Source organism: Hemicordylus capensis, chromosome 1 (genome assembly GCF_027244095.1).
Source record: "Hemicordylus capensis ecotype Gifberg chromosome 1, rHemCap1.1.pri, whole genome shotgun sequence".
Lineage (NCBI taxonomy): Eukaryota > Metazoa > Chordata > Lepidosauria > Squamata > Cordylidae > Hemicordylus > Hemicordylus capensis.
The window spans coordinates 451059741-451087481 of record NC_069657.1 but is presented as its reverse complement, the minus strand read 5'-3'; the positions used below and the strand labels follow the sequence as shown (position 1 = coordinate 451087481).

The 27741-nt window shown below is 48.7% G+C and overlaps 2 protein-coding genes across 5 annotated transcripts in view; one reads left to right on the top strand and one right to left on the bottom strand.

Moving 5' to 3' along the window:
- The first annotated feature begins 1745 nt into the window (after positions 1 to 1745).
- FDFT1 (farnesyl-diphosphate farnesyltransferase 1) lies at positions 1746 to 18147 on the top strand. Of its 4 annotated transcripts, none has more exons than XM_053248416.1 (8): positions 1746 to 1800; positions 7814 to 7911; positions 9869 to 10052; positions 11825 to 11953; positions 13017 to 13208; positions 14371 to 14547; positions 16709 to 16861; positions 17542 to 18147. In XM_053248416.1, the coding sequence occupies exons 3-8, from the start codon at positions 9927 to 9929 to the stop codon at positions 17761 to 17763; spliced, it is 999 nt and encodes a 332-aa protein (XP_053104391.1). In that variant the 5' UTR covers positions 1746 to 1800; positions 7814 to 7911; positions 9869 to 9926; the 3' UTR covers positions 17764 to 18147. The 4 variants fall into 4 exon arrangements, with proteins under 4 accessions (XP_053104391.1, XP_053104383.1, XP_053104380.1 ...); XM_053248408.1 differs by lacking the exon at positions 1746 to 1800 and adding an exon at positions 1871 to 2215; XM_053248405.1 differs by lacking the exon at positions 1746 to 1800 and adding an exon at positions 7012 to 7148.
- A 3505-nt stretch (positions 18148 to 21652) lies between these two features.
- The window catches only part of CTSB (cathepsin B), a 31934-nt gene continuing 25845 nt past the window's right edge, over positions 21653 to 27741 (bottom strand). Inside the window, exons 8-10 of the mRNA XM_053248395.1 lie at positions 27598 to 27714; positions 25652 to 25780; positions 21653 to 23505 (exon numbers count right to left, since the gene is read on the bottom strand). Of these exons, the coding sequence (XP_053104370.1) occupies positions 23420 to 23505; positions 25652 to 25780; positions 27598 to 27714 (332 nt within the window). The 3' untranslated portion in view covers positions 21653 to 23419. The remainder of the gene's footprint in view (positions 23506 to 25651; positions 25781 to 27597; positions 27715 to 27741) is intronic.

Here is a 27741-nt window from a genome sequence, read left to right as displayed (position 1 = left end):
TTTTTTTCCACTTATCTGAGTCTCCTGTTAACTGAGCAAAGAGGTACTTTTAAAAAGTGGTGATTCTTTTTATTTAGTAGGGGGAAAGCAACTGGCCCTATCCGTCCCCAGCACAGCATCCCTCCAGTGACTGTTGATGGTGTCTATCTTATGTTTCTTTTAAAGATTGTGAGCCCTTTAGGGACAGGGAGCCTATCCTTTTGGATAGGCTGGCCGAGCTGGGTGCAGGAGGCACTGCTTGGAGGTGGTTCCGCTCCTACCTTGAGGACCGTTCCCAAAAGATGGTGCTGGGGGATTACTGCTCAGCCCCTTGGCAGTTATACTATGGGGTTCCGCAGGGTTCCTATCCTGTTCAACATCTACATGAAACTGCTGGGAGAGGTCATCAGGAGATTTAGCCTGAGGTGTCATCAGTATGCAGATGACACTCAGTTGTATCTCACTTTTTCATCAGATGCAGGTGAAGTGGTGACTGTCCTGAATCGGTGCTTGGATGCAGTAACGGACTGGATGAGGGTGAATAAGCTGAGACTCAATCCAGACAAGACATGAGTTCTGTTGGTCGGTGGTTCCTCAGCTCGGGTGAATGATGCTCAGCCTGTTCTAGATGGCATTGCACTCCCCCTGAAGGACCAGGTTAGCAGTCTGGGGGTGCTCTTCGATCCAGCACTGTCACTAGAGACTCAAGTGGCCTTTGTGGCTTGGAGTGCCTTTTTCCAGCTTCGGCTGATACACCAACTGCGACCTTACCTGGAGAGAGATCACTTGCCCACAGTTACTCATGCTCTGGTCACCTCTAGCTTAGATTACTGCATTTTGAGAAAGGGAAATGCATGTTATCCAGCAGCGAGGGCTGCCTGCCAAGAAGAAATGAGCTCACCTGGGCTCCCCTCTGCGCGTGACGTCATGCACAAAGGGGGGGGGGGAATGCTCTGCTGGTCCCAAATTGTTGGGTTGGGGCAGGGGGCGCGCCGAACCCTTTACTAACTGCTGGTCCGGGAAACTGTGCACCATGGCTCCAAAAACGTTGAGAGAAACAATGTTGCAGGCAATACTGAGCTAGATTCTTGCTTGCTTGCTTGCTTGCCCCCAAGAGGTGAGGTCAGAATTTCAAGCCACAGTGCACAATGGGACTATGAATAAGATTTATATACCGCTTTTCAACCAAAGTTCCCAAAGCGGTTTGTTTACATGCAGAAATTTAATTAATTAATTAATTAATTAATTAATTAAACGGCTACCTGTCCCCAAAGGGCTCACAGTCTTAAAAAACAAACGACGAGAAGCACCAACGAGTCCCGACTGCAATCCAATCTCAACAATCCCAGGTGTATCCCCTTCCCAAATTGCAGCCATTGCACGATCGACACGGTTGCAAGCCACGCCTGCGCGGTTGTCCTCTCGGGCTGGCGTTGCCTCTCCTGCTCCACACCTCCCTCCACTACGGAACTTGCAGGACGACGTTCTTCTTCGGTCACCTCTCAGGTCGGCTGCACGCAACGCAGGGAAAGAGGAAGAAAGGAAGAAAAAAAAGGAGACTCGGCTCCTTTAAGAAAGCCGGCGACTTTGCCACCGCCACACACCCCCGCCCTCTCCGGGCGCGCGCGGGCCAATCAGGAGGAGCCGAATACCCGTCACACCAGGCCCGGGGCGGCCTCATTGGCTGCCGTCTTCCTGGTGCGAGCACCGCGCGGCTACCTGCCTTCCTATCCGCACACCGTGACAGCTGCGCGGCCCGCTGATTGGCTGGTGCTAGGGGACGCAGCTAAAAAGGCGGAGGAAAAGGAAAAGATGCTTTAGGTGAGCGCATCTCAGAGACGACGAGGAGGAGGAAGGAAAGGAGCGGGGAGGGGGAGCAGGGCAAGCCGGGGTGGGTGGGAACGGAACGGAGCCCCCCAGAGAGGAGGGGGAGTGGGACCCCGGAAAGAGAGGTCCTGGGGTGGGGAGAGATATTTATTGTATTTAACACATATACTTATATGCAAGGATTAAGGGAAGGAGGAATATTGGGGGCACTAAAGGGAGGCAGGGGGTAAAAAGGCAGGAAAGAGGTCTCCACCCCCATAACTCCTTCCCACCTCAAAAAGACCCCCCCAGGTGAGGCTGGATGCCAATGGAGCGGCTAAAGACCTGGCTGGGCCACCCAGAGGAGCTGTACAACCTGGTGCGGTTTAAGATGGGGGGCTACAAGGCAGTGATGCCCAAGATGGACCAGGTGAGTGGTGCCATCTCTTTGAAGGCCGTGGGGGGAAGAGGAGCAGGTTGGGAGCTGCTGCCAGACGGAGTCTTGCTTTTTCTCCTCTTGCATGGTTGGGGGCTGCTGCCGGCCGGAGTCTTGCTTTTTCTCCTCTTGCACAGTTGGGAGCTGCTGCTGGCTGGGGTCTTGCTTTTTCTCCTCTTGCTTGGCCTTTCTTTCCCTTCCACTCTTGTGTATTATTGATCCATAAAACAGGAGGAAATGAGAGAATCAGCCACGGTTTGGGGTGGGCTGGGAGCTGCATACACTGACTGTCAATTGGGCACAGTGTCACAGATTATTATAAGTCCTGCTTAATGCCTGCCCCATCCTAGGGACTGCAATCCACTAACCAGAAACAGTAAGATTAAGCCAGTTTAGCAGCAGTTTCCTGCACTCAGCCAAGGGTTGAAAACCACCAAGACCCCTTCCAACTCTAATGTTCTTTTGTTCTAACTTTGCAATTTAAGGGAGTAATATGATGAGCAATAATAACATTTAGTTTATAGATCTAGTTAAAAGCACCCATGAGGAGGAGAATATTCCATCACTAGGAATGTCTGCAACATCAGGTGTTTTCCTCAAGACTCAGAAGCTTACTATTAGGAGAATATTCAAGTGTCCATGTAACCTTTCTCTTTGGTATGCCTGTAAAACCATCTATTTGGAAGTTATGTCTGCAATAACTTATAAGTAACAGCAGCTTACAAGCAACATGAACTTGTGCATGCTCATAATGGTGGTGGTTATTAGGGAATGTTCATAATAGTGTGGATTTGCCTCTTAATGCTAACTTGCTATAAAAAATAAAACAGTGGAGTTTATTATGTGTAAGATAGAAGGCTGTGATCAAGATTGGGTATCTGTAATATATTAGCTCATGATAATGAGAAGTCTTTCTGTGTTAAGTTGTGGCTTGTAGGCAGGGGTGTAGCTAGGGGAGAGGGGGTGAGAGAGAATGCAGAAAATAGGGAGGGGTGGAGCTGGGGACCCAGGTTCGTTGAACCCACCGCCTCAATTATAGCTACACCCTGGCTTGTAGGTACTAATTATGGTAAGAAGGTACCAATTATATTAGTTACTTGATGGTTAACCACTTTGTAAAGTATGTTATCAAGTCAGTTCCGACTCTTGGCACCCACAGAGCCAGATAAACGTGTTGCCTCCTCCTGCGCAGTATGTGAAAGTGACATTGGGCAACTTCTTTATCCTTTTTAAAAAGCCTTCTTTCTCTACCAACTATGCCACTGAGTAATTGGCAACCTTGGAGAAACCACTGCCAATCTGTGAAGCCAATACTGAGCTTAGATAGACCAATTGTCTGACTCAGTATATGGCAGCTTTCTATGTTCTCGTATTCCTAATTCAGACTACAGGTAGGGGCTCATGTGACTAAATGCTCCTTTAAGAAAACCACAATTGTCCTCAAATTTTAACCCCCTGAGCCATTTTTGGAAGGGTGGTATATAAATCAAATCAATTAAAAAAACCAACCCTTGGCCTTCTGCTTGATATCCTAGTTCTCTATATGCAAAGGATGTTCTTGTATTTTTAAAAAAACTGATACAAAGATAAGACCCCTCCCCCCCATACCCTACAGTTTGAAGTGGCTCTGAAGCAGATAAATTTCTGCGAAATGGATTCAAAAGCATGATGGCCAGTGGCATTTATTCTTAATTATTATGACTTTGAGATGTCATATTATGACATTATTATGACAATTATTATTATTATGAAATATTATGACAATTATTATGACATTGACATTATGACAATTAGTATGATATTCTTAAATACTGTGACATTGAGAGGAAGTCTCAGTGGGGAGATTCCCCCCTTTTCTTTCAGGCGAAAGGTAGAATGGGAGTGCACCAACTACTCTAGAGGGCTCCAGAATGTGGGGAGAAAATGTCTTGAGGTTCAAGTGTTGTCTCTGAAGACGAGTGCCAAATTTGGGGAGAACAGGATGTCTAGCTGTCATGCTCCTGTTCTTCCTCTTCCCCCACTGAGTACACTGTACCCATATTTATAATGCCGAAACAGGTTGCCCGAAAGCACCCAGTCAGCTATTTCTGAAAAGCAGTGAAAACAACGTCTCCCTTCTAATTCTGCTATTGCGCTAGACCCAAACAAACGTGTTTGTACAGCTTGATTACTGTACAAGTATGATTGGGGAGTGGGGGAGGCAGAGGAAAAACTTGTTAATTTCTAACTCTGACTCCTTTGTACCACTCTTACACTTCTGTTAACACAGTGATGCAGCCCTCTTGAGTTAACAGCAGGAAAGCATGTTTCTAATCCACATTTTATTTCTCTTTAACCTATTGTTAATTCTCTCCCTTCTCTTGGTATCCCTAGCTCCCTCTGCATTGCCACAGCACTCTGCACCCCATCCCTCAGTAATCCCTTCTCACTGCTTCCCCTGCCCCAGATGTATCTCACTCCCCATTATTCTCTAAATTTCCTTGCTTACAGCCAAGGGCCATTACAATCAGACACTACTATATTGTGATACAGCACCCATCTTGATCCCTCTACCACTTTTTTCCATTAGTTGCCCTTGGCTTACCTTTCAGTTTGGTTTTCCTGCATTCTTATCTCTAATCTTTTCAACCTGTACTGACACAAGGCTTTCACTCCACCAGCAATTCACAAATTGGAGGATTCTCAGTTGCAAGTGGAATGTGTGGCATGGCTGTCTTATGGCAACAAGCTGGGAAAACTAGATGCCAAATCCACCTCTTGCTTCAAACCAGGGAGGGAAAGAGCAACATTCTCCTGTCTTCAGCATTCCAGCTGCTGGCAGGCCTGTAGTGCCATAAATGCTCCCCAAAGGGGAGACGATGGGCCACAAACCAGAGATGCTTGTTATACATGACATTATGTGGACCTCTCTTAGTCCCATGAAGGTAAAGAAAAAGGGGAAATTGACTAGGTTTAAATAGGAGCTTCCAAGCTTGAGTCCCCAAACATTACTGAACTTCCCATCATCCCCAGGCAGTGGCTTGCCTAGCTTCTCCAAGCTGGCTGCACCATGCACTGTGGGCTTGGTCTAGTTAGTTTTACACTCCAGGAACATTCTTGCTGCTGGTAAAGTTTTCTTGGTGGGCACTGACAATGGGAACGCAACAAAAACATAATTCAATAAAAGGATTGGTTTTCTTTCCTTGGCTCCCTCCCCCACATAATCTTTCCTGGGGATACACAAATGTCAGGGATAGGTTCTATTCCATTCTGGCCTTTTCAGCTATACAGATTAAGTGCAGATAGTTGTGCCATTGAGTTGGCATCCACTCCTGGCAGGGTAGATTTGATTTAAATCACTAGTCAGTAAGATTAGGTTTAAATCTTGGGTTTTTTCCCCATAAAGACTCATTCTTGCTGGTATAATCTTAATATTTACAACCACATGAAGGTTTAATTTTTTGTCCCCTTCTAGATAAATTGCCCAAAATAATCTTACAGAAACCTCTGGAAGAGCATGACATTGTGAATGGATTAATGGAATTCATTTATCAAAAAAATTAAGCATTGCATATATACAGCCTCATCCTACATAATTAAAAACTAATCCTTATTTCATGATGAATAACCTTTGGACTACAATGTATCTGAAACAGAAAACTATCTTTAGATAGCTCTTTTCCTCAAAAAGCATTTTATTTTTAAAAATCCAATTTAAAACTTTAAAAAATCCAATTTAAATTTAAAAAAATCATTTATTTTTTATTGTACATTTTATATTTATTACATAGATATATTGCATCCTTCCTCCAAGGAGCCCAGAGTGGTGTACTACATACTTGAGTTTCTCTTTCACAACAACACTGTGAAGTAGGTTAGGCTGAGAGAGAAGTGACTGGCCCAGAGTCACCCAGCAAGTCTCATGGCTGAATGGTGATTTGAACTCGGGTCTCCCCGGTCCTAGTCCAGCACTCTAACCACTACACCAGGCTGGCTCTTGTTGTACAAGTGGAATTTTCTTGAAATATGAGAATTACATAGTAGTATATTATTAGTGACAATATAACTCTTATTATCATGAATTATTATTAGTGTGAGGAGGGGGATCCCTCAAATACTTGGTTAGGAGGGATCTGCACCCCTGCCTTGGCCTTGTGTTAACAGAGAAGATGAAAGTCCAGTCTCTTATTATTTTGCCAAGCCGCAAAGGGTTGTTTCCGCCCTGACCGTGGGGATTGGAAGCACACAGGCAGCCATCCCACCCCCCAACTAGGAGGCATGGTCTAAATAGAAAAAAAAAGATTCTGCCCACACTCTTCTCCTCTCTCAGTATGGTCCTGGCTGGATTTCAGCTTCTTTCCCCTTTCTCCTTCCCACCAACTGAACAGGCATGCAGAGGCAACAAGAGGGTGCTGCTGCCTTCTACCGAGTCGGTCCCTTGGTCACTCTAGCTCTCGAGTGACTACTCTGGCCGGGCAGTGGCTTTCCAGGGTTTCCGACGGGGTTTTTCTCCGCTTCACCTGGAGCGGCCAGAGATTCCCTCTCGGCTATGCAAAAGTTGGACCCGGAGGAGGTCCCAGTAAACGAACCCAAACCGGTCGCCTTCAAGCTGCTGCCCTCCTCTTGCTCGGGCGCAAGTCGCCCCAGCGGAATGACATTAAAACCCAGCACGGAGACAGTTGCAGCGGGGCCGCCTGCCAGAGAGGAATCCGCCCCGCTCCCCGCAAAGCGCGACCTGCAGACTCTGACCCGCCCCTCCCAGAGACGGAGTCCCGACCCACGGACTCCAGGGGGCCATTCTAGGCGCGCTTACACGAGAGTCAGCCCCCTTGAACGCGGTGGTGGGCCTTTCAGACTGCCGAGTAAACAGGCACCGGGAGTCGGGGGGCAGCATCAGCGCCTCCTCTTGTTGGCGGGGAAGCAGGTCCCCCCTGGATCCCAGCAGCAGGTAACTGCTGTCTGCAGGGGAGCGCAGCCTTCGCGCACCTGGCGGGCCGGTCCGCCTTGTCCTCCCTGCTGCTGGCGCTTGGAACCAGAAGGATCGGCCCGGACGGCGGCGGCCTTGGGCGGCTCACGGGCGCCTGGCCCGGGGCGCACGGGGTTAAAACGCCTGGCTCGGGGCGGCCCCCTCTCCGCCCTGCCTGCCAGGAGGCGTGCCTGTTGGGGAGCGGCGCGAGCGGGGGGGGACGGGGCGGTGGGTGTGTCTCGTGCCCTGCTGGCTGCCGGGGGGGGGGGGTGGGCGCGTCTGCTGCGAGTGCCCCGGATCCAGTTCCCTCTGCAGCTGTCCCGGGCCCTTCCTGGGATCGGGGCGATGGGGGGCCAGCCTGGGCCGCCGCTGGGGCCCGGCTAGCAGCGCGCCTCTCCAGTTGCGCACGGCGCGCCCTCTCCATGGCCAGCTGCAGCTCCAAGGCCGCCGCGTCCCTGTTCAAGCGCACGCTGGCGCTTTCTCCCCCGCGCGGCGGAGGCGGCGGGCGTTGCGGCGGGGGATCGGGCTCCCCCTTGGGCGGGGGCCGGCTGCGCTCCGGGGGCGGCAGCCGCCTCCTGCAGCCGCCGGCCTTGCGCGCTCGCTTCCTGACCACTCAGCCGGCCTCCCCGCCTGTGCTCTTCTTGCAGGACTCGCTCAGCGACAGCCTCCGCGTTTGCTACAAGTACTTGAATCAGACGAGCCGGAGCTTCGCCGCCGTCATCCAGGCGCTCGATGGGGAGCTGCGGTGAGTCCCGGTTGGCGGGAGGGGAGGAGCCGAGCGGCGGGTGTTGCTTGCCGCCCGTCCGGACTCCCACTCGGCCACCCACGAACAACTCCAGCTGGAGTTCCTGCAAGTTTTTGCCTCGGGGTGCAAGGGTTAACCGAGCGGGCTGGGGGTGGGCGCCTTCTCCCACGGAGCCCGTCCATTGGCTCGTCTGGCCCAGGATGGTCAGCTCCGACTCGCAACCAGCCTCCCAGGGCTTTCCCGGCGCAGCTGCCGGAGCGCGCGTTAAAGCGGAGACGCCAGCCAGGCCTTGGACCTGTGGGCTGCTGCGTGCAGCGCAGGTGCCTGCCTGCCTGCCTCCCGGGAAGGACGCCCCGCCCCCAAACAAGGCTCGGCTGCCTCCCTCCCTCCCTCTCCCAACCTCCACAGCACAGAGCAGCTTGTTTGGGGCGCGGCAGAGCTCGCCTTCTTGATAACCTCCTGTGGGCTGCTTTTCGGGAGGGGGAGAAGCAAGTTGTGAAACCTCCTCTGCAGAGACCAGTGCAGATAGCAACAGCTCCTTCGCCCAGACAGTGAGAGAGATCTCCTCCTCCTCCTCCTCCTCCTCCTCCTGCTGTCCACAGTCCAAGGACAGGAGAATGGAACTCCGTTGTGGAAACTCCTGGGCAGCTGGTTCAGTAGCCTGCCTCCACCAATGGTCCTCTCAACGGGCTGCTGAGGTGGTCCACTGAACGTTGTGCGGGGCCTGCTTTCTCTTCATGGTGCTCTTGATGCTTTTGAGAGGGGGGGATTTGCAGCTGTCCCCCCCCCCCCCTTTATGCACAAGGCTCCTCTAATTCCATGGGAACTCCCAACTGTGCATCTGTGCAGGGATTCTCCGCTTTGGGGCCCCGGAGATTTTTGGACTACAACTCCCATTATCCTAGCCACAGTGGCCCAGGGGTTCTCATCCTTGGGTCCCTAGATGATGTGCCGTAATTCTGGAAATCCAAGGCTGTGGACCTCTGGGATAGGGGGCTTATCCTGCTCCCTGCTTCCCCGCAGTAACCTCAGCTAGTGAAAACCATCCCTGCTTCTATGGGCATAGCCCCATCCTGCCTGTTGGTCATGCTGTGTGACAGAATGTCTGTGGTTGATAATTAATGTATAGCAAAGGATTTTGTGTCTCCTATATACTGTACAGTGTCTATTATAGCTATTAGACATCTTTTAAATGATGTTGGCATTCGTGTGCCAGACCAGCATTGAGATCACAGTCCATGCCTTGCTAATCCCAGAAGTTTTTGAAGATGAGCAACCCCTTTCTCTGTCTTCAATTGGATTATTTAGGCATAATTAGGGGCTTAATTAAATAGGTGGTGTCAGGATTAATCATCCTTACAAAAACTTGCAGTCTAGAAATCTTGCCTGAAACCTTGTTCTAAGGTTCTCTAATTTTGATGTTGCCATCCTGACCACTGTTCCCTCTAAGGCGTGTGGACATGCATGCACTCACAAGTGTTTTGATATCCACCCCGTTAATTTTCGATCCCACTCATCTTGAATCAGGAAGGCCCCACTCTCTGAGTGCATGTGCGCACACATTGCCTTGATACTGCCGCCCAGAACAACTCATTCCACACAGAGATGAAAAAAATTAGAGAGAACACTGATCCTAGGTGCATTTGATTCTCCAAATGTACCTAGACAATTTCCTGTTTTTATTGTTATGTTTTATTGTGTGTTTTTGAGCCCTCCCAATCAGCATGGCACTGGAGGGGCAGGATAGACATGTTTTAAATATATAAACTGGAGATCCAGGGATTGAATCCTGGACTGCCTACATGCAAGTATGTGCTGTTCCACTGAGCAGTGGGCCCAAAGGGGTGTGTGTACTTCCTCCTGCCGGCAAATAAGCTGCCTCATCTTAAACCCACTTAATGTCCGTTTCTCCCTATAGACAGTCAAGTAATGGTCAGTAATCTTCCCTTTCCCACAGCCATGCGGTGTGCATTTTCTACTTGGTTCTCCGGGCTCTGGACACGGTTGAGGACGACATGACGATCAACCTGGAAACCAAGGTGCCCCTGTTACATAACTTCCACTCCTACCTGTACCAGCCAGACTGGAAATTCATGGACAGCAAAGAGAAGGACAAGCAGGTGCTTGAGGACTTCCCGACGGTGAGCAGCCACCTCTCCAGCTCTCTTGCTGGATCGTTCTTAAGTTAAAGGCACGTGAAACTGCCTTTGCAGAGTCAGGCCACTGGTCTGTCTAAAAATGGAATATACATATTTTAAAATACTAATAGTCCACTGTTGTCTTCTCTGACTGGCAGAGGCTTGCTGCTCAAGTCTTGGTCTCTCCCATCTCCTGCTACCGGGTCCTTTATGGAGAGGCTGGGGACTGAACCCGAGACCTGTGCTCTTCCACTGAGCTGTGGCTTCTCCCAGACCCGCTGCCTGTCCTTGACCCGGTGGACTTGGTGTACAGATAGCCTATTCTAATCACACTGCAGTCACACTTGGAGCATATTACTCGGAGGGTTTCTCTGCTACTGTAGAGTTTACCCTTGGCTGGAAGGAGATGGACATATGCTTAATTGCTTTCACTTCCTCTCCCACTGTTTTTAAGGCAGCTGAGAACCATTTAAGGAAGACAAGGAAATATAGTAAATGAATAGTAACGTATACTCCATTTTAAATAAACAAATAATACAAGGTACTTGGCCTTTACAGGGATATCAACACTGCTGTGGGATTTCCCCATGAGCTAGAAAGCCGAAACCTCAGTCAGTGTTTAAGACACCCTGATCACATTTTTTTTTTAAAGAAAGTCGTTCTAAGTGGAAGAAATGGAGACTACTTTCTGCTGCTTTTAATTTCCATGTGCTGTGAATTTGGTTTGTACCGGACTGTCACAAAATGGTGTTGTCTACACTTTGAGTGGCTGCCATCTTGAAACAAGATGGCAGATTAGCAAACAAGCAAGCTAGAGGTGGCCCCTTAGCTTCCCCGCTTCATGTGAGTGAACACACACTTGGCAAGTCCCATCCTCTTTAGAAGGTAGGCTAAAAAAGGAAAAGAAAAAAGGTTTGAAATGGAACATTTGTGTGCCTTGTCTTCAGAGCCTCAGCCTCATAGGAGAGGTCAGGCACTCCACTGCAGAGCACAGCAACCCTCCTCTCCTAGTAGTTTCCGGAAATGCTGCTTGTGCAGTGCCTGCTGAGTCTTGATGTAGCTCCCCCCTTGTTAATCTCTGCCGCTAAAGGGCCAACCCAACCAAGTCTTCTAGGATTCCAGGAAACTGTTGAAGTTCTGCTTTTGATGGATTGTTGGGAAGTTCAGAAATGGAGGTGTGATGATCACAAACAAAACTCTGTCATAGGAACATCGGAAGCTGCCTTATACCGAGTCAGACGCTTGGTCCATCTAGCTCAGTATTGTGTACACAGACTGGCAGCGGCTTCTCCAAGGCTGCAGGCAGGAGTCATTCTCAGCCCTACCTGGAGATGCCAGGGAGAGAACTTGGAACCTTCTGCATGCAAGCAGGCAGGTGCTGTTCCCAGAGCAGCCCCATGCTCTGTGGGGAAACTCTTACAGTATAAGGCAGCTTCTTATGTTCCTATCCTATTGAACAACTCGCAGGGCAGGGGTTACTCAACTGTGGGTCCCCCCCACATTGTTGATGGACTACAACTCCCATCATCCTTTAGCCACAATGGTTGACCATTTTTTGCTGGAAGAATGATGGGAGCTGTAAAACACATCTGTGGACCAACAGTTGAGAACCCAGGCCCCAAGGGATTGTAACCTATTATAATGCTCAAAGTCTTATTGGTGTGGTTTTGCTGGTGGCTGAGAAGCATAGGTCCACGCCCCTAAATTGTATTGCAAATGACTGGGTACTCTATCTGCCAGGCCCTGTTTTCTTACAGTTGTGATTTCTGCCTTAGATATCCTTGGAGTTCCGGAACCTGGCAAAGGTCTATCGGGACGTGATTGCTGACATTTGCCACAAGATGGGCCATGGGATGGCTGAATTCTTGGAGAAGAAGGTGGATTCTGAGCAGGAGTGGGACAAGGTGGGTGTGTCGAGCAAGCCAGGGGAGGGCGAGTCCTCCAAGGAAGGTGCATGTTGGCAGGAGGCTTGGAATTTCAAAACGTGTTAGTTCAGTAACTGGCTGAGGTTTGCTTGTTGGGCAGAGATATCCTGCCCAGGTTTCACAGTGGATCGAGTTGTATTTTGGGACAGGGAGGAGCCATGGGCACGGAGGAGGCTGCATTATACTTGCTCACATAAAAAGTGAACAGTGCCCTTTGACTTCTGTGGCCCAATGTACATGGATTCCATCTGGAGGCATCTGGGTGGCATCTTGCTTTATTATGAAGGATTGGGCATGTGCTGAGGCCCCAGAAGTATACTACAATTACTCCGAATATTTATATATCGCTTTTCATCAAAAGTTCTCAAAGTGGTTTACATAGACTTGGAGAAATAAAAATAAATAAAGATGACTCTCTGTCTCCAAAGGGCTCATGAGCTAAAAAGTAACATAAGATAGGCCCCAGCAACAGCCACTGGAGGGATGCTTTGCTGGGGATGGATAGGGTCAGTTGCTCTCCTCTACTCAGTAAAGAGGTAAAGTAAAGGGTGCCATCAAGATGGTGTTGACTACTGGCACCCACAGAGCCCTGTGGTTGTCTTTGATAGACTAGAGGAAGGGTTGACCATTGCCTCCTCCTGTGCAGTATGAGATGATGCCTTTCAGCATCTTCCTATATCGCTGCTGCCCGATAGAGGTGTTTCCCATAGTCTGGGAAACAGACCAGCAGGGATTTGAACTGGCAACCTCTGGCTTGCTAGTCAGGCCATTTCCCGGCTGTGCCACCACCACTTTAAAAAGGGGCCTCTTTGCTCAGTTCGCAGGATAGACCCCTGACCTGTTGCAGCTCTGCCTGCATTGCTTGCCTGCCTGCCAGCTCTGTAGGGGTATGATGGAAGTTGTAGACCAACATTGTCTGTGGACCCATGTTGGACAAGCCCTGTGGGGTGGGGTGTACCTAGAACTGCTGAACAGGTTTATGTGCTAGAAGATGGCCTTTAAGAATATCCTGGACTTAAGTGGAACTTTTGGACTGTTCCAGTATTGTCACTACGTCGCTGGCTTGGTTGGCATCGGCCTCTCCCGGCTCTTCTCCGCATCCAAGCTGGAAGAACCCATTGTGGGCCAGGACACAGACCTTGCCAACTCCATGGGCCTCTTCCTGCAGAAAACCAACATCATTCGGGACTATCTGGAGGACGAGCTGGAAGGCAGAGAATTTTGGCCCAAAGAGGTAACAGAAGGGAGAGGCAGATGGTAGAAACAGACCAGGTTCTAGATCAGCGACTTGAAGGTCTGGCCTAAAGGTGGAAGCCTTCGGTTCTTATCAAAGCTGGTTTCTGAGATTTCCTTGCAAAGGAGAAATCCTTTAGCACAGGAATTCTTAACCTTTTTGCACCGATGGACCCCTCTGATCCTCGGGTATTACCCAAATTAAATTCAGTGCAGCAAAGATTTTCCATGGACCCATAGGAGGTCCATGGACTGCACGTTGGCAACCCCTGTGTTAGCAATTCTCCCCTAAAGCAGTGTTAGCCAGTTGCTGGAATTTGGGGGCCCTTGAACCAGTCCCCAGGGGAAAGAAAGAACCAGAGATGGCCTTGGAGACAGAGGGTAGCAAAAAAGAGCTCCTGAAAGCTAAACAGCCCTTGTTTTAGATGACCCTGCCTTAAGGTGGGGAGATGAGCCAAGGATGGTTTGTGGAAGAAGATCTAGAAGACGGTGATATCCCAGTCATGACACAATAGGTCTGTGAATGGCTTAGGTCCAGGTTACCTTCGAGAGTGCCTGCTTCTGTATGATCCACATCGCACTTTGAGGCTATCTGGAGAGGTCCGTCTCGGTTACCACCGGTTCATCTGATAGCATCTCAGAACCGGGCCTTCTCTGTAGCTGCTCCTGGCCTGTGGAATGTACTCCCAGCAGGTATCTGTAGTTTGGGCTCGCTGTTGGCCTTCAAGAGAGCCCTAAAAACTTACTTATTTGGCCTGGCCTTCCAAGGTTTTAAAATTGTTCTTAAGTATTTTTAATTGGTTTTCAATGGCTCTGAAGTGTGTTAAATTTGTTTTTATATTGTTACAAGCAGTTTATTTTAAATGGTGTTTGTTTTTGGTTCTTTAACTTGTTGTGCACTGCTCAGAGCCTTGGATGGGGTGGCATAAAATGTAATAAGTAGCTATATTAATAAAGTACACTGAACCAAAATTCTAAATTTCATGGATGGTTGTGTTTTTTCTCCTTCTTCTTCTTTTTTTAAAAACAACCATCTTGCATGCTTTGCTTTTGGCCCTTGGCTGACTTATTTTTTGCCAAATGTGTTGGGGGCAGGGAGGGTGGGTTGGATGGGCGGTGCAGAGCCTCCATCTTCAACTTTGCCTGCCTCTCGGTATTTCCAGGTTTGGAGCAAGTACGTTAAGAAGCTCTCGGATCTGGCCAAGCCGGAGAACATCGACAAGGCCGTTCAGTGTATGAACGAGCTCATCACCAACGCCCTGCATCACGTTCCCGACGTCTTGACCTATTTGTCCCGGCTGAAGAATCAGAGCGTGTTCAACTTCTGTGCTATTCCCCAGGTAGGCTTGGTGCCCTGTAAAGTTTCCAAGAATGGGGGGAAAGGGGCATGCGTATTATAGGCCTGTGCAGCCGTGTCGGTCTGACAGGCATGTTGGGCATTATGGGAGGAGTTCTGCAAGAAGAGGAGGGACCCCCGACAGTTGAAACTCTGACAGCTCAGAACCCGGATCAGAGCCAGAGGTTTGTCTGCGGTTGCTACCAACCCGTCCGGCGGCTACTCAGGAACGGGCCATCTCCGTTGCTGCCCCTGTACTTTGGAATGTGCTCCCTATTGAAATAAGACCCTCCCCGTCTCTGGCAACCTTTAAAAAGGCACTGAAGCCACATAATTTCACCCAGGCTTTTAATTAAATATTTTTTAATATTGGGTTTTTTCAATGTTTTTTCAATGATTTTAATTGTTAATTGATTTGATCTTTTAAATGATTTTAATTGTAAACCACCCAGAGACGCAGGTTTTGGGCGGTATAGAAATCTTTTAAATAAATAAATAAAGAATGAATGAATGACTGAATGAATAAATAAATAAATAATGAAGCCAGCGTGGTGTAGTGGTTAGAGTTCTGGACTAGGAGCTCTGGGCTCCTTGGAGGAAGAGCGGGATATAAATGTAAAAATAAAATAATAATAATAAATTCCTTCCTGTGGTCGGGGCCTCTTGTCAGAAATCTGATGCGCCTGTCAGAACTCCCCTCCACTACTGCCCTAGCAGAGGGTTCTTCCCACTGTCAAGTCAGAGCAGGGCTGCATGCTGGAAGTCAGTGGATGGGGGAGCACGGCAATCCCCCCTCCCGCCCTTGATTTCCAGCTTTCAGCCACTCAAAACCATGGACAGAATGTTGGGAAATGGTTGGCAATGCCAAACCGCAGGTCGCGGGGAGGGGGAACGTTGTCTTTCCCGACAACTTCAAAGTTGGGATAGGGCATGCTATTGTCTGTTCTGTCCAAAGCTGGGAATATTCCTTGATTGCTCCAGGCAAGCAAACAGAGGTGATGGGGATGGGGGGCGGGGGGATATCAATATCCTGAGAATATCCACTCTTTTGGAAAAAAAAAAGAAGTTTCTAGTCCTTGGGAAGGCAACATTAAGCTTGAAAGTGTTTGGGTTGGCGAAATCCTAGCTGTGTCGAGGTCTGAGCAGAGGGTGAGGGAGCAGTTCCCTGGTCCACGGCTTCACTCTCTGCTCTATCCCTGGGATGAGCAGGAGAAACTACTTGGAACGCACAAATGCAGAAACATGCTTAACTCCTGTAAATTTCCTGGTACACAGTTTTGGGTGTATTTTGGTCTCTTTGGCACAAGATATACAGGTGAAACTCGGAAAATTAGAATATCGTGCAAAAGTCCATTAATTTCAGTAATGCAAATTAAAAGGTGAAACTGATATATGAGACAGACGCATTACATGCAAAGCGAGATAAGTCAAGCCTTAATTTGTTATAATTGTGATGATCATGGCGTACAGCTCATGAAAACCCCAAATCCACAATCCCAGAAAATTAGATTATTACATGGAACCAAGAAGACAAGGGTTGTAGAATAGAACAATATCGGAACTCTGAAAAGTATAAGCATGCATATGTATTCAGTACTTGGTTTGGGCCCCTTTTGCAGCAATTACTGCCTCAATGCGGCGTGGCATGGATGCTATCAGCCTGTGGCACTGATGAGGTGTTATGGAAGACCAGGATGCTTCATTAGCGGCCTTCAGCAATTCTGCATTGTTTGGTCTCATGTCTCTCATCCTTCTATTGGCAATGCCCCATAGATTCTCTATGGGGTCAGGTCAGGCGAGTTTGCTGGCCAATCAAGCACAGTACACTGTATACTTTTCAGAGGTCCGATATTGTTCTATTCTTCAATCCTTGTCTTCTTGGTTCCATACAACATTCTAATTTTCTGAGATTGTGGATTTGGGGTTTTCATGAGCTGTACGCCATGATCATCACAATTATAACAAATTAAGGCTTGACTTATCTCGCTTTGCATGTAATGCGTCTGTCTCATATCAATTTCACCCTTTAATTTGCATTACTGGAATTAATGGACTTTTGCACAATATTCTAATTATCCGAGTTTCACCTGTACATAGCCCTCTTATTGCCTCCCGTCAAGCAGGCGTTTGTGACCTCTCCCTTTCCGCTCCCTCCTCCTTCCCAGGTGATGGCCATCGCTACTTTGGCTGCCTGCTACAACAACCAGCAGGTCTTCAGGGGGGTGGTGAAGATCCGGAAGGGACAAGCCGTTACGCTGATGATGGATGCCACCAACATCCAGGCTGTCAAAGCCATCACGTACCAGTATGTGGAAGAGGTGGGTAGGGCAGAAGGTACATGTAGGAGGCTGCATGTGTGAGCACTGCAAGATATTCTCCTTAAGGGACGGGGCTGCTCTAGGAAGAGCGCTTGCATGGAGAAGGTTCTCCATGCAGGAGAATCTTCTCCATGCAGAAGGTTCTGCATGGAGAAGAGGAAAGCTGGTCTGGTGTTAGCAAGCATGCCTTGTCCCCTTAGCTAAGCAGGGTCCACCCTGGTTGCATATCAAATGGGAGACTTGATGTGTGAGCACTGCAAGATATTCCCCTTAGGGGGGATGGAGCCACTCTGGGAAGAGCAGAAGGTTCCAATTTCCCTCCCTGGCAGCATCTCCAAGATAGGGCTGAGAGAGACTCCTGCCTGCAACCTTGGAGAAGCCACTGCCGTTCTGTGTAGACAATTCTGAGCTAGGTGGACCAAGGGTCTGACTCGGTATATGGCAGCTTCCTATGTTCCAAGGTCCCTTCCTGGCATCTCCAGATAAGGCAGAGAGATGCTCCTGCCTGTAGCTTGGAAAAGATACTGCCAGTCTGGGTAGACACCACTGAGCTAGATGGACCAAGGCCTTGACTCGGTAGGAGGCTGCTGCCTATGTGACTGCATGCACGTTGTAATGCACATGGAACTCTGTTTCTGCAAATGTAGCCACAATCTCTTTCCACAAATTGCTCTCATTAGATCTACCAGAAGATCCCCAGCACAGATCCTTCTGCTAGCAAAACTCAAAAGATCATCACCTCTGTCCGGTCCATGAGCGTCCCCAGCGGTGCCCTCGTCTCCCGGAGCCACTACTCACCCATTTACTTGTCCTGTGTCATGCTTTTGGCAGCTCTGAGCTGGCAGTACCTGAGCAGTGTCTCAAAAGCTGCCGAAGAATACGTGCACACTGGCGAGAACTGAGAACAAAAGTCCACCGATGGTCATTTTAGGGAATATGTTTTTCCTCCTTGCCTTTTTGTGTGTGTGTGGGTGTGGGGACAGAAGAAATCTGTTGGATTTCCAGGACTGTATGGAGCTGGACTCAAACTTCATTTCCAGCCAGTTGGAGCCAGAACTTTTCACCTAGAAGCAACTAATACTTAACTGTTTCCAAATGGGGACACTTTTTTTTTTCCTTTGGATGAACTGGTTACAGACAGGTCTGTGTTCGCAGTCTTACTTAATTTTCTCTCTTTGTTTGTTGCAGACTGAGCTGTATTTTTGACCTAGGATGTTTTTTAACTAGGCTGTTAAAGGTGCCTCTTTGTTGCTTGTGATTTTTGACAGTAAAAAAAGTGTGAGTGACTTGAGCTTCCACTCTTACTTAACTTGTTCAAATTCCACAGCCACTGAACGGAAGTAATCGACGTACCTATCTTGAGCTGGACTAATTTGAGAGTCCACCAATGTTAACTTGGTTGCAAATGGATGTCATTTGAAACAGAGTAGGAACAGAAAACATCCCCAGGCGAGCTGTTACAGGGTTAGGGTCATGTGTTAAGGCAGTAATTTTTAAGCAGGAGGACGTGAGCCCCAGGGCGTACTTGGAAGCCTCCGAGAGGGGGTGTGGAGCCCTCCTGACTCACTGGCTTGCTGCACTGTGGCTCCCCAGTCAGGGAGGGAGGGAAGGCAAGGCCGGGGGTCTGCTGTGGAGCTCTGGCCAGCAGGCTCCAGAGTGTGGGAGAAGGAAGGAAGCCACAGCATAGACTCAGGGATGGTTTGTTTTTGTCTGCTTTCAGGGCAGAGTCACTTGGCTGGAATGCTTTAATAAGAGACCGCTCGATCCTGTCCCATTTTTTGTATCTTGACTGACAAGCTGTGCTTCGCCTTGGCCACAGCAGTCTCTGTGTGGTCCCCAGAAACTCACTGCACCAGAATCCAGCTCCTCTAATTCTTGGCACGGGGCAGGTGTTGGATTTCCTCCGGCCAAGCTGAGCTCCTCCTCCCATCACCCCTGGCCACAAGGAAGGGTTTTAGACTAGTTTTAAACGGCTGGGGATCCTCAGGTTGGCCAGCCCTGACTGGGGCATCTCTGAGAGGCAGGCGATTGTCTCACTGATCTTGTCATCAATTTTTAGCCGCCTTCCCATTAGGTTTATGCGCTTACCTGGCATTCTGGGTGTGTCCACCCCACCAACAACTTTGCAACCCCTGGGCCAGTATGAACCAAATCAGGTACAGTTGTAGGGATACCTCAACATAGTTTGATGTCATCCACGATGGTGGACATTGTGAGCTTTTGAGGTGCAAGTGGGCTAACTTGTGGACCGTCTAACCAATTTGAATCAGATTTGGTACAGTTGTGCCATTCCTGAATCACACTACGATTTTTCCAGAGGCGATGCAAGATGAGTAGTTAGGATGAAGTTTTTTGAGTACTCAGGGGTTCTCACACTTGGGTCCCAGCTGTTGCTGGACTGCAGCAGCTCCCATAATTCTCAGTCACAATAGGTCAGGCTGCTTCTCCTGTGGCAGGTTGGACAGCAATGGCATCCCCACCGCCTTCCAGGTTCTGCCCTGACTAGTTCCCAAACAGGAGCTTTGATGCCTTCCCTATCCGTGTGGGTGGGATGTGGAACTCTCTGCCACAGGATGTGATGACAGCCAACAACCTGGATGGCTTTAAAAGGGGTTTGGATAACTTCATGGAGGAGAGGTCTATCATTCACTACTTGTCGGAGGGCTATAGGCCACCTCCAGCCTCAAAGGCAGGATGCCTCTGAGTCCCAGTTGCAGGGGAGTAACAGCAGGAGAGAGGGCCTGCCCTCAACTCCTGCCTGTGGGCTTCTTAGAGGCATCTTGTAGGGCAATGCCTGAAACAGGATGCTGGACTAGATGGGCCTTCTTGGGCCTGATCCAGCAGGGCTGTTCTTCTGTTCTTGATCCAGCAGGGCTGTTTTTCTGATGGATATGGGGGGCTACTGCATCCACCAGCTGGGGTTTTCACCTTTAACCTGCCAAACCCTGTGTAATGGCCACAAGGGTAAGAGAGGCTTCGCTTTTGAGCAAGCTTGCCCCTTCACTGACCTTGTGCAACCTCATGTTGCAAGCTTTTCAAAGAAGATGTGAATCGGCCGAAGTGCAGCATCGGTTCCAGTGCTCAAAGTCTTGACTGCAGGATTGGGTTTGGATTCAGCAGGGCTTTTGCTTTCTGCTATTGGCTTGTCTCCCTTGCCAGCCCCATTTCTCTAAGTAGGTCTCTCCAACCTTTAACAAGGGCACCCCTCTTGTCACAAACCTTATTTGTATTTTACACACAAAGATCATCCTGGAGAGAATCTGCCTATGTGGTAGCTAAGAGTTGACACTGGCTTGATGGCACTTAATCAGTGTTAATTAGTGAGACAGGCCACTACTGTTGTTGGTTGTGACTCAAATCTTACTGAAATTAATGGGACAAGCTTACTTACTCTATTAGTTTCAATGGGAGCATTCAGTGCTAGTTTCCTGAAGCTGGTCTGTCAGGCAGAGGCATGGAGCCAGCTGATCAGGAGCCAAGGAGGGTCTTGAGAGGGTCTCCACCTCCCCTTCTGAAGTGGGCACATCACAGGTGTGGGCTTCAAGCCAGCAATCTTCAGGTGGGGACCCAAGAGCATGGCTACAGCGTGAGGAGGAAGCAGGGCTCGGAGCAGGCCCTTCACATAACCACCCCAGGGCTGAGGTAGCTCTCCTGCTATAGTTTTGAGTCTTGCATTCTGGCCCTGATCCCCTTCATACACATACAGCTGAATGGAGGGCTGGTCACTAAGCCCCCTGGCCACCTGATGTAGAGTAGGGGTCTTAACTGACGCAAACCAGCTCAACAGGAATACCACCCCTCCCACCAGTTGTGACTCACCCCAGCCCTACTTGGCCCCACTTATCTCCCTCCCGTCAAGAGAAACTGAAATGAACCTTGGCCAAAAAAAAAAAACCCCAACCAGATGTGCATTAGAATTTCTCCCCTAAAATGATATCAGCCCATTGAAAGTCTCAAAAAATATGAGGAAAGCTTGCTACCTCCCCAGCATATTTGAGTACGATGATGAATATTATGTACTGCTTTTCAACCCAGAGTCCCCCAAAGTAGGTAGGCTGGAGGGGGTGTGCTTCAAGCACCCAAGCTGTTTCTGGGAGTGGGTCTGAGACTCTGCAGCACTGTAGGGTTAGGGGATGGGGTTGTACAGTGAAGAGCACCAGCATGCAGAAGGTTCCAAGTCCCCTCCCTGGCAGCATCTCCAGATAGGGCTGAGACTCCTGCCTGCAAACCTTGGAGAAGCTGCTGCCGGTCTGGGTAGACAATACTGAGCTAAATAGACCAATGGTCTGACTCAGTATATGGCAGCTTCCTAGGTTCCTAACGGTAGGCTGTGCCTGGCAGAACCTTCAGTAGCATGGATATACCAGCTTCACACTGGTCTCTTGCTACTGGGTTCTGCTACCATTCAGCCTTGACAGAAAGTAGGGCCATTGGTTCAGTGATAGAACACCTGCTGTGTATGCAGGTCCCAGGTCTGACCCCTGGCATCTGCCTGAAGCCCAGCAGAACCACTGCTACTCAGTACCGAGTTAGATGGACCAATGTATGGACTCGGAACAAGGCAGCTTCCTATGAGATGGCCTTGCTGGAATATTGGCCGTGACATGAGATCCAGATCAGTTTGCCTCACCGGCAGCTGCCAGTGCTGTGGTATAGGCATGGTGAAGCAACAGCATAACAGGAAACACACAGGCCGGAGAGAGCAGATGTCCCACGCATAGCTTGCTGTCTGCCTCCCCAAATATGAACAGCTTCTGAGCACTTGGAAGAAGAGAACATGGTGCAATAAGCGAGTGATGAAACACTTTTATTGGAGGGTGGGGGATACACACTGAAGCCACAGAGAAACTTGTGATTACAGAGAGCAACAGGTCCCAGAAGAGTTTTGCATTGAACAAGAAGCCATTCGAGAATCAGAAGCTACCAAGTTCTAGTTCAGGCCAGGCAGTGAAATCAAAAAATGTCTGATCACTGCCCATGCATTCTGTCAGTTCTTTTCCAGCCACTGTCTGCATGCTTTTGCCACTGCCTCATAGTCCTGGCCTAAATAATGATCTAATGGCAGAAATAGACTTTTAATAGCTGGACCTTAGGTATAAGCCCCAGCGGGTCTAGTGATCCCACTCGACGAGTGAGGCAAGGATGAAATGAACAGGCTACACTGGGGTCTTGCTTTAAAAGAAAAAGTAGCTGCCTTCTGTTTTCTTCTGCTTCCACCCTGGACTGCTAAACCATTTTAGTCAAGTCTCCATCCCACGGTTCGATGGTCCTCTGAGCCAATAAAACTTAAGCTCTAACTTGGCTTCAATTGAGAGGCACCTGCAACTGTTAGGATTAGAAAGGACAGCTTGGATTTATCACCTGGCAGCACAGGCAGTCAAAGAGCCAGAGGTGATCACACTGACCCAGGGGGCTAGACTTGCTGCACTGCTGAAAGATGAGGAGATCAATAGCTAGATGTGGAAGAGAATGACCAGGCCACTTAGGTCTCCCTTCCATCCCTTTGAGGGCAAGAGGTGGGTTCACAGATGGGGCTGTCTTGGTTTGTGGCCTCTTCATTTGGAAACAGAGGACTGGAGAAGTTTCATCAAGTAGGAGCAGCAGCAGCGCTAAGTAAGGCACTACCAGCATTTTGCAATCAGGGGGTTGAAACCAGTGTGACCACATGCCTAGCTAGGTCTGTGGGTAACAAGAGTGCACTTATGGGATTGTATTACCAGGTTATCCAGCTGAGGAGTCCATTGCCACATGCTAAACAAACACACTCTTTCCCCAGCTGCATCCCAAGGGCCAACAATATCCTTCTTGTTCTCTCTCACAACCATCTTGCAAGAGAAGGCAAGCCAAGAGAAAGTCTTCTGCCCAAGGTCACACCGAGAACTTCATGGCTGAGCCGGGATTAGAACCCACAACTGCACTATCTGAAGTCACCTCTATTCTCTGCACTCAGATTGACTCAAGACAGAAGAGCCCCAGGACTGCAGCAGTTCTAGTAGCTGGCAGAGTCTGAGTGGTACTAAACCAATTCTCCAAAAGTCATGCAAAATCGAAAATCCAGCCAAGTGCTCCATTTCACAGTCCAAGACTCACCCCACTCTTAAATCTGCACTAGTGATTAGTGATTGATCAAGTGGCTTCCGAGATCTGTGTAATTCCTTCCCGATCGCTTACTAGATTATGTCTCTCAAGCATGTGCAAATTAATATTCTGTTCCACCAGGCTTCTTGGAAGAGGCTTCTACCTTAATTCCATCAAGATACCTCCCAACCACCTTATCTGGCCACTCTCCATTTCAGCAACTCATCTGCCATTCCGGCTTTTAGGCAATGACTTCCTTGTGATCGGCTTAAGCTACGAGTCTCACCTGCCAGACACAAAGGCAGCAGCTCCATAGAAATTCTGTTTTTTTAAAAAGCTTTAATAAAAAGAAGCCAATTCTAAAAATGTCTCTCAGGAGTAGGACGTGCAGGCGTAGCTCTTATCTCCACAGGCATGATTAAGTCTTGATTTGCAGTTTGCAGATGGGCTCAGAGTGGAAGGACACCTTCACAGCCGGTTCTAGTACTGGCTTGTCCGTGGAATTCCAGCAACAATCTCCGATTCAATTCCACAATGATCCTCCCCCCGGAGGATTTTGAAGTAGCCTAAAAGTTGAGAGAGCACGCAAGAGTGAGAATTTAGAGCAATGCTCTGGGATGGTTTCCCCACACTGTCAGTAACTGGGGAAGTGCAATGAGACAGGTGCCATGTGGCTCCTTTTAAACGTTTGCAGCCGTCTGTTTTGTTAGGTGCATTCGTGTGCTTCATTTTTATTTTTATATTGTGCTATTTGTTGTAAAGCATTGAGGCCACTGGCAAAAAAGATTTCATTTATGTACCGCCCATCCAAAAATGGCTCAGGGTAATTCACAATAACACATTTGAAATATTAACCTAAAAAAACTCATTTAAAAATCACTTAAATATTAAAAGCCAAGCTGAAAGATTGGTCTTGATTGATTGATTGTTAAATTTATATACCGCCTTTCATTAAAAACGATCCCAAGGCAGTTTACAAAAGTTAACACATATAATAAAAATGACAGTTAATGGTGCTTTTGAGAGCCTCAAGGGATAAGCCTCCCATAGGTATACAAATGTCACCATAAAAGAGGAAGTCTAAGCACAGCCACCACAACAGGTGTTTCATGCAAAGAAAGCAATTCCAGATGTTGGAGAGAACAGAAACAGCCCTGATTCTATTCAGGTTCTCCAGATGTAATCCAACAACAATTCCCACCACCCCCAGCTGAAGGCCACAGTGGTTGAGTGAGGGGGTGAATTGTAAATCCAAGTCGGAGAACCCCTGCCTTAATGGAATTGTATTTTAGCTTGATGCAAGCTTCTGTAGGGAGGCTTATAAATCAAGAACAGGTTGGGGTGTGTGTGAATCAAATAGTGAATTGAAAGCTCTTAGCTATGTACTCAAGTCAGTCTCCACTGCTCAGGATTGGACTCAAAGCATGCCGTGTCTCCACACCTCTTCTGCAGGCGCTCAGAATGCAATACTCTGAGCACAGTTCAGCTTCCAGAGAATCTTCACTTTTAAAATGATTAAAACAAAGCCGCTTGAAGAGGTATTTAGGAGTGTGGGCAACGCCTGCCATAAAGTGTTCAGGTAAGATTTTACTGCAGCCAGGAGCACCTTGCTCAACTGGATCCCTGCTTATGACTATTGAAACCAGAAGCATGTAATAGTATGCAGATGGAGCAGTTTGCATGATGCATTCAGATTGCATGATCAAAGAATTTATTTTTAGTAGTATGAGGATTCACAGCACCTTCCTCAAATTAGATATCTGGATCTTAGAGATCGATAATAGTCTGGAATATAGATGTGTCAACATGGGATATTTCTACATACCAAGACAAGAACTACCAGTTTCTTCCCATCCTGGTTGAGAAAGACTGTGGGTGGGGAGAGAAAGAGATAAATGTGCTCTTCCCATCACAGCAGCCTCAGCAATGGGTCAAGGGAGAAGGGCTAGTTCTGCTTTTACCCCACCTTCCTCCAAAGAGCTCAGGGAAGATTGCAAGGTCCTAGAACCCATCCAGTTCTCTACAACCACCCTGTAAGGTAGGTCAGGCTAAGAGATGGTAATCAGCCTAGGCCATGGCGGAACAGGAATTTGAATTGGGGTCTCCCTGCTCCTAGTCACAGCAACTAGGAAGCTGCCTTATACCGAGTTGGACCCTTGGTCCATCCAGCTCAGTATTGTCTATACAGACTGGCAGCGGCTTCTCCAAGGTTGCAGGCAGGAGTCTCTCCCTGCCCGATCTGGAGATGCCAGGGAGGGAATTTGGAACTCTCTGCATGCAGATGCTCTTCTGAAAGGAGCAGCCCTATCCTGAAAGGGGAGTATCTGATAGGGCTCACAAATGTAGTCTCATCCAAATGCAAACCAAGGCAGACCCTGCTTAGCAAGAGGGACAACTCATGCTTGCTACCAAAAGAGCAGCTCCCCTCCGGTACAAAAGACATTTGTGGCTGTGGATGATGGGAGCTGTAATCCAACAGCATCTGAGGGACCCAAGATTAGAAACCCCTGATGCACGAGAGAATTATGTAGAAGATTTTTAGTAGTACAGAGCAGTCCTGCTCTTGTTTCTAGGCACAGATGCTGAAGTTTCATCTGGCACTCCAAAGGAACCCTGTAGAATTAGGTGGGATACAGAAGCACAGGACTACAGGCACAACACTCAAGGGACCAAGAACCGAGCTGCTCAGAACATGCCAGGACACCTACGTACCATTGTCGCCCCAGTCTGTGTTCCAGGAATTGGCCACGAGCCAGTAAGGCGTGCTGTCCTCCACTCCCCAGCCCAGGATCCGGATTGCGTGGCCTCCAACGGCCTCTCCAGAGACATGCTGGTAGACGCCTGCGGAAGAAGGGAGAACCCGAGTTGGAAGGCCCTCTGTTTATTTACTCTATTTATATACCGCCCTTCCAAAAATGGCTCAGGGCGGTTTGCATCACAATTAAAATCAAAACTGTAAAAACAGCATAACACTAGTTATTAACAGTTTATTTTTCATTTATTTGATCTATGATCGAAGAAGTCCAACCCCTTGCTCAATGCAGGACACCCAGAGTTTGAGGGTCCCCTGCAGGTAACTGGCTGGCCTCTGCTTAAATACTTCCAGCCAGGGAGGACCCACCAGCCCCCCAGATCATTGCCACAAATGGGGAAGAGGGAACAAGTCCCGTTAGTGCACCTGTCTGATCATAACAGCAGTGGGGCTCCCTTAGGAATGCACAGCAGCCATGGGGTACAGGGTTACATCTCCGTAACACTGCGCATCATGTCCGACAGTACTCCAGGCGAGGCCTGGCTGGTGCAGAATAGTGGACCTGTTACCTCTTGTGACTTGAAAGCTTTGCTTCAGTTACCACACACGTTCAGCTTGCGACAGACTGCAATTCTGTTCGCTTAGAGGCCATTCAAACCATCCAAACTGTGTTCTGCCCGGGTTTCGGGGCTGCGTGTGCTCCCAATTTTTGGTTGTGTGGGAGCAAGGATGGATGAAAAACCGGGCAGAAGTGAATGTGTGAAAGCAGGGTAGGAGGAAACACTACCCAGGTTTTCCTCCCAACTTGCTCCCACAGAACCGAGAGCACACACAGCTCCCTAATCTGAGTAGAACACAGTTTTTGATTGTGTGGATGATCTCAGACTGTTATCAAGCCAGATTCACACCCACCCACCCCGTCAGATGCAGAACGGGCAAAAGACTTTTCAGTTTGCCCGCTCAATTTCATTTAGTTAGTTTCACTCCAGTAATCAATTTTATTAATGTCACCTGTCCTTTGAAGGGTTGCTTTCCCTCCCAACTTTGGGTCATTGCACCTTTGATGAGGATTTCCCTTCACTGAAGCCATAAGGTTCCTAAGAGGCCCACAACAGAGTCCTGCAACACCACACCTGAAGCCTCCCTCCAGCCTGAAGGGTGCCCTTTTGAGTACCGTTTTCCAGCCAGTTGCAAATCTGCGTTGACAGTGCCACCACCTAGCCTGCACAAAATGCCATGGGAATCTTGTGCAAATACTTTGCCGATATCAAGATCATTGCATCCTCAGCATTCCCACAATCCAATAAGCACCTAACCTTTTGAAGATGACAGCAACAATAGCCTCTCTCCATTCTTGCACAGTAGCAGTTCAACCATTCTCAAGAATATTTCCAAGATGGAGGTTCCAGGAACACACCAGCAGATTTTTAGTGCCCTAGGTAGGGGTTCCTAACCTGCTCCTCCAGATGTTGCTGAACTAAAACTCCCATCATCCCTGACACAATGTAGCTGGGGATGATGGGAGTTGTAGTTGAGCAACGTCTGGAGGACCACAGGTTAGGAACCCCTGTCCTAGGAGGAAATCCATCAGGCCTGAAGACATGACCTCATTTAAGACAGAGGCATTTCCTAGTCAACTCCTCATCTTAAACTGCCATGCCAACTCCTCACCATTCACACGGCTTCCTTTGGGGAAGCGATAGCAGGAAGTAGGAGCTGAACAGAGGACCTTTCACCATCATTACTGATCAGTGGGCCTACCTTGTCCTCTCTCTTCCTTTGTGGGGCTCTAAGCATCCCTCCCCAGTTCCAGCTTATTCCGAGCTTTTAGGTTTCATGGTGTTGCCCATATAGTTCTGGATGTAGCCACTAAGGTTTTTGCGCAGCAGCATTTAGATGCACTCACCTGACTTGTACATGAGGAAGTCATCGTACACAGTAAAAGCTCCTTCCACCGGCCCATTCTTGTAAATCTCTGCCATGATCTCCTTCTCACTGGAAGGGACGCCATAAGAGTCAGCGCCTGTAGTGGGAAGAAAAGCATCCTGGG